This window comes from Mobula hypostoma, chromosome 3, assembly GCF_963921235.1.
Source record: "Mobula hypostoma chromosome 3, sMobHyp1.1, whole genome shotgun sequence".
Lineage (NCBI taxonomy): Eukaryota > Metazoa > Chordata > Chondrichthyes > Myliobatiformes > Myliobatidae > Mobula > Mobula hypostoma.
In genome coordinates, this window is record NC_086099.1 from 169996330 (window position 1) to 170009296 (window position 12967).

At 41.5% G+C, this 12967-nt stretch overlaps 1 protein-coding gene across 1 annotated transcript in view; it reads left to right on the forward strand.

Moving 5' to 3' along the window:
* The first annotated feature begins 2140 nt into the window (after positions 1-2140).
* ctnnal1 (catenin (cadherin-associated protein), alpha-like 1) overlaps positions 2141-12967 on the forward strand; it is a 326511-nt gene continuing 315684 nt past the window's right edge. The window contains exon 1 of the mRNA XM_063044087.1: positions 2141-2421. Coding sequence (XP_062900157.1) covers positions 2335-2421 — 87 coding nt within the window. The 5' untranslated portion in view covers positions 2141-2334. The remainder of the gene's footprint in view (positions 2422-12967) is intronic.

Consider the following 12967-nt stretch of genomic DNA (forward strand, 5'->3'; position numbering starts at 1 on the left):
TTCAACATTGCAGTTTTTTTTGATTTTCACTTTTTATTATGGCTATTTTCACACATACTGAGGTACAATATAATACTTGGCCTTGCATGCCATCCATATAGATCATTTCATTACGAAAGTGAATCAAGGAAGTTCAGTGCAGGTAGACAATAACATACAAGGGCATAACAAGGGAAAAAGTCAGATCAAGAGTTCTTCTTATCGCGCTAGGGGACTGTAACATCAGGGTAGAAGCTGCCCACGAGCTGACGGTGTGTGCCTCCAGGCTTTGATTATGTTGTTTCCTTTATCAAGGCAGTGAGACGTATAGACAGAACCCATGGAGGAGAAGCTAGTTTCCATGAAGTGCTGAGCTGTGTCCACAACTCTCTGCAGTTTCTTTTCCCAGTCACGAGAACAGCAGTTGCCACACCAAGCTGTGATGCATCAGTCAAAGAAGATGTGTTAAATTTCTTTCTCCTTCTGAGGAAGTAGAGGCACTGGCGTGCTTTCTTAGCATGACGTCTAAGTAGTGGAACCAGGATAGGATTTGGTAACGTTCACTCTCAGGAACTCAAGCTTTCAACAGCTCCCCACAGTTGATGTGAAAGACAGCGTGCGCACTTCCCCCCTCCCTTCCTGGGATCAACGACCAGTTCCTTTGTCTTGCTGACAATGAGGGTCAGGCTGTTGTCATGACACCATGCCACTAGGCGCTCCATGCCCATCTGTACATCAAATCATTATGCTGTTGTCATCTGTGAACTTGCAGAGGGAGTTAGTGCAGGATCTGGCTATGCTTAGGGAGTAAAGGAGGAGGCTGGTCAGGCAGCCATGTGGGGCACCATTGTTGAGGATCATCCTGACAGAGGCGTTGCTGCCTATCCTTACTGATTGCTGTCTGTCGACTTGGACACTTGTCTGCTTTGGAATTCTCTTATTCTGAAGACAGTGATTGCTAAATTTATATGATTGATGTTGGTACATTATTATTAGACATAGGAGAGAAGCGCTGGTGAGGGGTTCATGCACACATTAGTCAAGACATAATTGCATAGCATAAAAACTTAAAAAAAATGAATGACATTTTTCTATTCTTATAATTACTACTTAGCAGTGGTTGGCTCTGTGAGTGATGAATATATTTAAAATTATTAGACCTCTTTTTAATTCATTCAGAGTCGTGCCTGCACTGTTAGCTTTATCATTACTTGTACTTGATTACTTGTGATTTTTATACGTAAACTTTCCGATTTGGTTTAACTTATTTTACAGCTCCTTGACCTTCTTGTGCCTTCTAATTTTACATCATTGTACCTTCAAATTTGATTCGTTTGCATTGAATTAATTCTGAATCCAATTCGTAACTGAAAACTAAGAAATGGTAAGTCCTATAAACAATTCTCTATGCTATTTTCAACTGGGCAGCGAATCATACTTTGGCGCTGCCGACGCAGTTTATATTTATACCCCTTCAGTAACACAGAAACTTGTCAGCAAGTTCGTAGTTTTGGGAGTTGTATAAGATGTAACAATTATTTTGTTCTCCTTTACACTTGTTTACTGGAAATGATATTAAACAATCCTGAATCTTATAGGGACGAAAAGATAAAATAATAACGATACAAAGTTTAAAATCCCACTCGTGAATAAGTATAAATGCAGAGGGATACACGGCACGTGGGGACACTGACTACCACGCAGATAGGTTAACAAAATAATAACTAACCCAACGCCCAAGGTGCTGAATTTCTGCAAGCACATTCTTGGCAAGAAATGAAAAGGCGCGAAGGATTGAAGTTCAGCTTCCCGGACTGATTTGGTGGGTAACCTTTCGCTAGAATCGCCAAGGTTCCTGGCAGTGGCGACTGAAGAAATGAATTGCACCTTTTTTAGTTGCTCTACTTCCATCAATTTTAGCAGCACAACTTGGTGCTGAGTTAAAAATCAGAGCGTTTTTGCAGTGGGGGTATGCGATATGTGCTTCTCACCATTAACCCCCTCGGGCTTCCAGTATCAGCGGTTCTTTTCGTCACTGCCAGCAGAGCCGCGCCATCGCGCCGTTTCCCGTTGCAACATTGCAGTGATCCAGTAGGCTTCAAGAAGGAAGTTAACTTAATGCTCGGTGGTTAAAAAGACAGGTTTAATTAGAGCATATTGTGATTATAGAGAACACGTAACAGAGCAAAAAAAAACACCCACAATCACCACCCCCCAGCCACCCACACTCACATTCCTGAATCCTCCTACCGCCGGAAAGAGACACAACTCCCTCCCGCCCTCCTCTCACTGAGTGTCAGGCGCCGGGAGAGGGAGAGACGCACTCGGCTCTGCAACGCCAGCGGCATCGGCGTCATGGCTTCTTCCCACTACAACGCCGATACCGGACTGGAAATTAGAACCCGGTCCGTGGAGCAGACTCTCATCCCCTTGGTCACCCAGGTATGTTTGGGGTGAGGTGGGGTGAGGGGAGAACGAAAGGGGGCGCAGCGCAGTGAAGAGTGAGACACATACACACTGTAAGCTCAGGGACAGGCGGAGTGGAGTCGGACAAGGAGACCTTGCAGGGAGGGGGGGGGGGTGAAATTTGGGGTGCGTACCACTCGTGAGGGGCAGGAGCTTTCCTTTCCTCTATCCTCACCCAAGAATAAAATGATGCAGATCCCAAAGGCATAGCGTCCTGAAACCTCAAAGGCGAGTATCTGAGATCTAACTGAAAACAGACCCGGTTATAGGATAGGACAAGTGGTGGGTTTCTTATAAATTGAGGCAATGTGAGACTTTAAGCATCTTTGACCCCTCTCAAGAAAGGACCTTCCGGCGACACAAACTTGTCTCTCACTGGTGCGTGGTTGCAAGAGATGGGGTAAAGTGCAGCTCTATTGCCTTGTGCTGCGAAATGTCAGTCCCATTGTCCCTAGCCTCGCGTCCCGCACGCTACTGGTCTGAAAATAAATATTATTTAAGAGATCCGCTGTACCGTGCACTGCAACCGGCAGAGAGAGAGAGAGAGTATGAGTGTGTGTGTATGTATGTATGTGTATGTGTGTAGGGTGTCCGGGCCACGCGCAAAGGGTTATTCTTGCCCCAAAGGGAATGTTGGACACTTAGTTTAGAAAGGGAAAGGCAGCGAGGGAGGCGCTTCACAGCCTGGAGCCGGTGTTTTATTCCAAAGTTCGAACTCCGTAACTTTCGAAGAGGGCAGTATGACTTTCGCCGGAGAACAGGAAGGTTTTATTTCCTGCCTTTTAGCAATCACACTGACCAGACTTTCTGATTTGCAAGTGCTCCAAGTTCACAGTCGCACACCCCACAAAGGTTTTCTGCTTTGAATTAAAGATCTTTCTACCTTCGTTGGTCTGTCAAAAGGCGCTCAATAACTGCTATGAAGCCGACAACGCCATCAATGAAAGGAATAGTTCTATGATTTCGGAGTCCCGATTCCCCGAATCTCAGCAGGTGTTTTAAGTTCGGACAAAATATTCAAAATGCCTGCATCTGTAATTTGCTTGCAGAGCATTCTTTACTTTAGCTACAAAACAGATTCAACAGTTAGGTCAAGGGAAAGAACTGAGATATGGAACATTTAATGTTTTTGTCACTTGGGAGTTTTGCCAAATTATTTCTTAAATTTTTACATTTTTTAACTCTGGTAATTCAGTTTGTTAGGAGTCTTTTACTTTTATGTTGCTTGCAAAGTTATTAATTTCAAAAGAATATAGGGAAAGTAGAGGAGGAGAAAAATCGTGGTATTTACGTTTTTAATAATAGACTATGTAATTTTCAATGTAAAATTGAATCTGATTAAAAAAATAATACCTGGAATATGTTACTTCATAACTTGCTGTCAAATTAATAGGGAACTTTACATCATTCGTCATGATGGGAAAATATTCTGGTAGTATTGGGCAAAGATCTTTGTGATTAAATTTGGAATTACAATTGTTCTTGTTAAAACCCTACTACCGCACATTGCTATTCATTTCTCTATTGATGTATATTCAGTTCAGTAATACTACAGTACCTGCGCAGTAGACAAGAAGTAAACATTTTAGAAAATTGTGTCCATTTATTGTAAGTGTACATTTTACTGATAAACCAAGTGTTAGTGTTAGTTATTGCCTGGAAACCCCTCTGCCTTGATCATTAACAAGAGAAAATCTGCAAATGCTGGAAATCCAAGCAGTACACATAAAATGCTGGAGGAACTTAGCAGGCCAGGCAGCATCTATTGAGAAGAGTACTGCCAACGTTTTGGACGGAGAGGCTGCGTCAGGACTGGAGAAGGGTCTCGCTCTAAAATTGACTGTACTCATGTCAATAGATGTTGCCTGGCCTGCTGAATTCCAGCTGCATTTTGAGTATGTTGCCTTGATCATTTTCCAGTTTTTCTATGGCCTCTCATTCATTATTTCATTTTTTTGTAATTTTTATAACTATATTTCATTACTTCCTCTTTCAGCTTTCTTAATCTTTTTCTTTTATGCTTCTGAGCAATTTGACATTGGATTTCCACACTGAAGTTTATATTTCATTATTGAAGCTTGCATTGTTAATTTCCAAACTTCTAATCTGACTAATTAATGAAATACATTTGCTTACACTTCACATGTTCTCGATTGCTTCAACAATTTTCAATACCCTGGCTTTGACTGCCTCATTTTCACCATGGATGTCCAATCCCTTTACACTTCTATTCTCCATAAAGAAGGCCTTAAAACTTACTGCTTTATCAGGAAAAGGACCAACCACATCCCCTCCACCACCAGCTAGTAGAACTGGTCCTCACCCTCAACAATTTCTCCTTTGGCTCCACCCAATTGCTGCGGACTCGAGGAGTAGCCTTGGGCACCCATATGGGCGACATTAACTGCATGAGTGCTGCTTAATTCACCCACACCGAGCTTGTCAGTTTCATCAACTTTGCCCCTAACATCCACTCTACCCTTAAATTCACTTGGTCTGTTTCTGACACCTTCCTCCCCTTTCTCAATCTCTCTGTTTCCATCTCTGGAGTGAAATTGTCTACTGACATCATTTATAAACCTACCAATATCCACTGCTATCTTGACGATACCTCTTCTTATACTGTCTCCCATAAAAATGCTATTCCCTTTTCTGAGTTTCTTTAAGACCACCACATCGGTCCCAAAATGAGGTTTTCCTTTCCAGGATGTCAGAGATGTCCTCCTCCTTCAAAGAAAGGAGTTTTACTGCCTGCACATTTGATGCTGCCCTCACCCACATTTCCTCTATTTCGTGGACATCTGTGCTCACCCCATCTTCCCACCGCCATAACAGGGATAGAGTTCCTCTTCTCCTAACATATCAACACTTCAACACGTCATTCTCTGCAACTTCTGCCATCTCCAGAGGTCCTTCCACCAAAGACATCTCAACCTCCCCCCACTCTCCGCTTTCTGCAGGGTTCACTCCGTCCATGATTCCCTTGTCCATTTGCCCCTCCCCACTAATCTCCCTTCTGGCACTTATCCTTGCTAGTGGCCAAAGTGCCACACCTACCCATTCACCTCCGTCCTCACCTCCATTCAGGTCCCTGAATAGTCCTTCCAGGTAAGGCAGTGCTTCACCTACGAATCTGTTGGGGTCATCTATTGTATCCAGTGCTCCCATTGCGACCACCTCTACTTCGGCAAGACCAGTTGTAAATTTGGGGTCTGCTTTGTCGAGCACCTCCACTCCGCCCGCCAAAAGTGGAACTTCCCAGTGGCCAAATATTTTAGTTCCGATTCCCATTCCTGCTCTGACACATCGGTCCATGTGCCACAATGAGACTAGCCTCAGAGTGGAGGAGCAACACCTTGTATTCTGACAAAGGGTCTCGGCCTGAAACGTCGACTGCCCCTCTTCCTAGAGATGCTGCCTGGCCTGCTGCGTTCACCAGCAACTTTTATGTGTGTACCTTGTATTCTGTCTGGGTTGCCTTCAACTTGATGGCATGAACATGGATTTCTCCTTCCGTTTTAAAAAAAACCTCTCCCTTTCCGTTTCTTCTTTTCCCTGCTCTGAACTCTTGCCTCTTCCTGCCTGCCTGTCACCTCTCTCTGGTGCCCCTCGTTCTTCCCTTTCTCTCATGGTCCATTCTCCTCGCCAGCCCTTTACCTTTACCGTATAGCTGGCTTCACCTTCCTCTCCCCCCACCTTTTTATTCTGGTGTCTTCCCCTTTCCTTTCTAGTCCTGATGAAGGATCTTGACCCAGAGCATCAACTGTTTATTCCTTTCCATAGATGTGCCTGACCTGCTGAGTTCCTCCAGCATTTTGTGTGTGTGTGTGAGTGAGATGCAGTCGCTTACCCTGTTCACTTGGGTTCTAGGTACCCATCTTGTCTCATAATGACCTTTGCTAACCAAAATTGCTAATAAATAAATTTTAGAAAATTAAGCCTGTAAAACCAGTCTTAATGGGTAGTGGTGTTTGATGCTCATCAAATTATGGCCCAATTTAACGAACTTTACATGTAGAGGGTGCAATTTCAAAACCTAGAGTTAATTATATTTTTCAGAAAAATTTTGATTCCATACTTTTGTATACCTAAGTTGTGGCCTGAAGGGTGGGTGAGAAAGAAATACATATTTGTACATTTTAGAATATACCTTTGAATTTATTATTAACATCTTCAACTTGTTGCAGGCTCTCCATGTTATTTTTCTCTTGGACTCACTTAAGTTGAGCTTATCATTGGTGAATTAGACTAGCAATTTCCATCATAGTCAAGTTTGCCCTATTACCTTTCCATGGCAGAAAAAGTGTGATTAAGAAAATGTGATAATTGCATTATTTAAAAACTTCAATTTAATAATGTTTATTGAGATGGATTTTCCAAACAATTTCCAGGTTTCTCTCAACTATTATCATGAACCTGAAGTACAACTTGATTGATGTCTGAAAACTTGATAATACTGATAGTTTGACTATAACAGCATGTCCACCAGAGTTTGAGTGCTACTGGATATTTCATTGTTTAAATTGTACCACGAGGCTACAGTATGAGAATTCTGCTGTGGTGTGCTCATTACATTCTGTGGTTGAAAATTATGATCTGATATCAACGTTGTCTGGAAAATTTAAAAACTACCATTAGAGGTCTTGTGCACTGACAATGCTAATGAATCTGGAGATGGACATCGACAGTTTAATATTTGATACTCAAATTTCTGTAGAACCATAAATTTAAATATATCAGTATGCTTGTGTAGTTATCATGGTTTAAACCATTTCCATATGTGTGTGTGCATATACAAACATTGTAAACTATAGCCAGAGAGGGCCCTATCAGAGTGAGTTAGTTTTGAAATGTATGGGGGAAAATTTTACTTTAATCGATGTCCTAAGTTTAGATGCGATTCAGATTAATTTTGACATTTGTCCTGTGTCCAGTATGTTAAATAAGAAATGTTTCTGCAAATGTAGAGAGATACAAAATTAAGAGTAATAAAAGTATTCAAATTGATGGAGACAGTTTTTGAATATTGTGGACATTCAAATTGATATTGATCTGATTCCTCTAAAGCCGGGGTTCCCAACCTTTCTCATGCCTTGGACCAATAGCATTAAAGCAAAGGGTCCGTGGACACCTGCTCTAAAGTAACTTGGATGTAACTATACACTTATTTCACAATAATGCCTCCAGTATGAGCTTCTAAATGAGAAACTCTGAGGGTGGGGGTGAATGAGATACACATGGAAAAAAAGCAATTTGCAGAACAGTGGGTCTAACCAGTTAGATATTTCTGAAGGCCAACACAAGCAGTGTGGCTGAATGGTCTGGTGCACATGACAAAGTGCGTCATTCTGTTATTTACGTATGTAGTTATTATGTTAGTTTTTACCTTTTAAAATAAACTTCATTTATATTTTTAAATAGCCAATGTTACTTTATAGAAGGTCAACTACTGAGTCATGTACAAAATAAGCAAATTAAATCATTGCATGAAATATCAAAATGGTTATTTAATGCCGTTCCTTAATAGCTATGGTTAAACTTGGTTTGGTTAACTGCCGTACTAGACCTGGGATTATGCATTTGAATAACTGATATTACGACAGACGACTGATGAAATTCTGAATTGTCAAAAGTGTCCTCCTTTGATAAGTTGAAAATTCTTCTGAAATCTTTTCAGTCTGATAAAGAGGATTCGTTATCCATTGAGTACAGCCCCAGAATCATCAAATGGTCCTCCTACGTGAACCCTTTCATTCCTGGAATCATTCTTGTGAAACTCCTTCGGACTTTCCAATGCCATCTCATCTTTTTGTAGATAAGGAGCCCAAAGTTGCTCAGAATACTCCCAAGTGTGGTTTCAGCTTTATGGTCATCCTTGGGATTATATAACGACTTACTATTTAAGCAAACCCTTCTTAACAGAAATGTAAAGGTATACTTCAACAGCTCTTCCTCATTTGGTATCAGCCAAAATTTTCCAAAGTTACAGGAGCAGCTTTTCCTGTATGTGGAGCTCCCTGATGGTTTATGCATTCACTAAATCTGTTGAGTGTAGGATAAAAACAGTAGCTGGAAATGGCAGTGCGTCGTGGAAAATGGGCACTGTGACCATCTGAATTCCAACCCAACGTTGTTATCACATAACAAATTTCCTCAGTGGTGTGGAGGGTTGTGCCTATGTAAAATAGGTACAGCACTTTTATTTCTTGTGAATCTATTGGATGTGATATTAACTTCTCAAGGAGGCATCAAATTTGTATCTTGCTAGCTGGAATGAAGTATTTTATATAGCTTTGAAAATGCATGGATGCTTCCTCTCTGCTGAATCTTAGAAATCTTACCAAATCATAAAGTTCTGAACAAAGATTTTGCAAGGTTTTAGAAAACAAATCCTATCCCCAACAGGAATTTTTATTTTACAATTCAATCTCAAGTGGAGAAATCCATCTCAGATCAGAAGTGCCCTTCATGTCCTTGGTGGTAGCTTTGTAACTCAGCCCCTGTCACTTAATTTCTTTCAAGCCAATAGAACAGAAGGTTGGGAGTGGAGTTGAAAGTGTAGCCTTTGTGTGGAGTGTTTAATTCTACCAACTAGGGACACATTTCTGAGTAATGGGTTTTTAATTTTTGAGCAGTTCATTATTGCAGCCACTCAGTTGTATTGATGATTAAATTATAAATGTTGTCACTAAAGATTAAAACTGACAGGGTCCTTGCAATGATGTATATATAGTTAAATGTAGAAATCTGGAATAACTGTTAATGATGTCCTATATGTGTACGGGATACAATGCAGCACTCTTTGCGTATCTAATCAACAATAAATCAGTAATTTAAAATGAAAATCAGCTTTTCTCTGTTTATCCAATTCATCGAAAATATTGCACCCTGTGGGATAAGGTATATTTTAATGGCATGAAAAGTTAAACTTGCTGCTGAGCAAATCTTGGTCTTATTGAAGAATTTTAATATGCGTGGAGCATTATTCTCTCAGTGCATGGCAATTCTACAGATTTAAAGAAGATTGGTGTTTAACTTTCCACATTAAAGTTGCATGTTTGTCCCAGTCTTTATTTTACTTTCTGGAAAATTATTTAAATTATAATCATTGCCTTTTACTTCTGCACTTACTATCTGTGAGAAGTTGTCCATTTCAATTGCTGAACCTGCATTATGACCTCACAGTTCCAGGAATGATGTACTTACTTTGTATATGATTGAATGTCGTGCTGCAATGTGGGAAGCATACACTTCTGATCCTGTGAAATCTTTATGTCCACCTTTGGTTTGAGCTATAGGAGCCCCAACCTGCTTTGTTTGTTTAGCTGATCCATTCCATCCTCAAGTTAGTGATGTTTCGTGGGTTCTGATGGTGAATAATTGAGAGTGTGTTAATGATCTTATTATTCTTGTGTTGGAGAACATTGTTGTCTTACAGTTGTGGTTCAGTTTCTGCTGTATGTAGACATTATCTGAAGAGCGATGAAAGACAATGGACGTTTCGAGAATTGTCAGTAAGTCAGAATCAGATTTATTATCTCTGTCTAATGTTGTTTTGGGGTAGTAGTACAGTGAAAAGACATTTCTATAATTTACAAAATAGTGCAAAAAAAAAAGAAATAATGAGGTAATGTTCATGTGTTAAGGATCATTTAGAAATCTGATCGAGGAGGGGAAGAAGCTTTTTCTGAATCATTGAAAATGGCCTAGGCTCCTAGAACTCCTCCCTAATGATATGAGCAAGAAGAAGGCAAGTGCTGGATAGTGAGAGCCCTTGATGATGGTTACTGCATTCTTGAGCCACCGCCTTTCGAAAATCCTTCAATGGCAGGGGCGGCTTTTGTCATGAAGAAGCTGGCTGAGCCTAGAACCATATGCACCTTCTTTTCATTCTGCGCATTGGAGTCTTCATGGCAGACTGTGATGCAACCAGTCAAAATGCTCTCCACAGTATGTCTATAGTAAATTGCAAGCATCTTGAGCCAAGTCTCCTCAAACTTCTAATGAAGTAGAGCCATTGGTGTGCATTCTTTGTGATTGCATCAGTGTGTTGGGCCTGTGATAGATTCTTCAGGATGTTGACACTCTGGAATTTAAAGCTGCCTACATTTTCCACCACTGATCTCTTAATGAGCGTTGGTTCCTTCCTGAAGTCCACAATCAGTCCTTTGGTCTTATTGACATTGATTGCGAGGATGTTGTCGTATCGCCACTCAAACAGTCCTGTACGCCTAAAATCTGAAATTTTACCATCAACAGTTTCACTCCTGATATCGCCAAAGAAAAGCAACAAAATTTGCTGGATACATCAGGGCCAAAAAAAAAAAAAAATTCCTTTTGATGTTGTGAAAACTAAAAAGCTGCAGATGTTGGAACTCTTCAATAAAACAGAAAATGCTGGAACCGCTCCATAGATCGGGGGCATCAATGGTAAGAGAAGCCAAGTTACTATTTCAGGTGGAAGATGCTCTATCAGAACTGGGTAAGGGATAAAAGAAGCTTGTTAAGGTACAAGGAGGGTGGAAGGGGTGATCTCTGTAAGAGCAAAACTCCGTTGGTTGGGTTGGCCATGGATACTGGGTCTTGGCTGGTTAGGTGCTACGCAAGCCAGGGCAGTATGATAAGGAGAATGAGCTGTTGCTAATGCAGCAGCCTGGCCTTCTCCATGCAGCTGAGGAATCCAAAGAAATGGCAGAGTGGGGTGTCCAAGGCGACAAGCCATAAATAAGATTATCTGGTCAGTAAGTGAATGGGAATGGCTATGAAGTGAGAATGTAGCTCAAAACGTGGAGCAGTTTCAAAATGCACAGCAAAAATACATGCCTGGCCTGTAGGACTGGTCATGTTCTCCGCTTCCAGACGAAAATCAATGAAGCTGAGCTAATATTGAAGGGAATTGACTACATCGAGGAATATCACTTTACCTGAAGCTGTAGAATTCAGTTAAGTTAGAGATGGCATAGAAAAGATTCAAGGAATGTCACCTGGCTTGACGGGCTCAAGTTTAGATGAGACCGGATAGGTTAGAACATCAAATATACTGCAGGATCAAAGATTGCACCTGTTTTCCTTGAAGTGTAGGAGTCCGAGGGGTATTTTTTATAAGAGATTTATAAATAATGAGGGGCTTGGGCAGGGTTGATTATCAGACTTTTTCCCAGGGTAGGGAAATCTAACACTTGAGAGCATAGGTTTAAGGTAAAAGGGGAACTACGTAATGGGGTTTTGCTAAAATGAGCCGCCAGAGGAGATGAGTACACCTAGGTAATAATACCCTTTAAAAGACTTTTAGACAGGTTGTGGATAGGAGAGGTTTAGACTGATATGGGTCAAATGCAGGCAAGGGTATTAGCATAGATAGGCATCTTGGTTGGCATTAATGAGTTGGGCCAAAGGGTAGGTGTCTGTACCTGTATAATGAACATTGAATCCAGGAGGCTGCAGTGTACCCAGAGGAACATGATGGTCTTCCTCAAGATGACATTGAGCCTCATTGTATAGGGCAGCAAGCCATTCACTGGTAGGTCAGTGGGTGCAGGATGGAGAATTGAAATGGCAGTTAAAGGGAAGCTGGAGAATGCCCCTCTGGATTAAACACAGGTGTCCTGCAAACTGGTCACCCAATCTGCATTTAGTTTCTCTACTACAGAGGAAACTACTTTGCAGTGCATGAGATCGAAAGAAGTGTAAGTGAATCGCTGCATCACCTGGACAGGCTGTTGGGTTACTGGTTGGTGGGAAGGGAAGAGGCGAAATGACAGGAGTTGTGTTACCTGCAGTTGCAGGAGGAAGGGTGGGGGTGAGAGTGGTAGATGTACCAGGGAGTCACAAGGAGGATGCTCCCTGTGAAGTGCTGAAAGGGGCGGAGAGGAGATGATGTGTGTGGTGGTGGAATCTGTCTGAAGGTGGCAGAAACTGGGGAGAGTAATTTGTTTTAATGTAGAGGCTAGATGGGTGGAAGGTGAGGATTGGGGGTAAGAGTGGACATGTGGGAAGTAGAGGAGTTGGTTTTGTTAATAACCAAATGAAAGCCATGGTTCAGGAAGATCAGTGATATTTTAGAGGCACTTGTATGGGAAGTTTCATTATTAGTGCAAATAAAATAGAGATGGAAGAAGAGTGTGACCATGGCCTGATGCTTAGTGATGGGGACATGATCCAAAGTAAGATTATTCTCCTTAAACTCCTAATAAGATATAGCTGATGTCATGCCTTCTTCGTAGTTGCATCAATATGTTGGGCCCAGGATCGATCCTCAGAGATGTTGCCATCCAGGAATTTGAACCATTTCACCCTGTCCACTGCTGATCCCTTGAGTTCCTTCAACTTCCCCTTCCTGAAGTTCACAATCAATTTCTTGGTCTTACTGATGTTGCGTGCAAAGTTGTTGTTGTAACACCACTCAACCAGCTGATCCATCTTGCTCCTGTTTGGCTCCTCGTCACCATCTGAAATTCTGCCAACAATAGTTGTGTCATCGGCAAATATATGGATGGTGTTCATCCTATGCCTAGCCACGCAA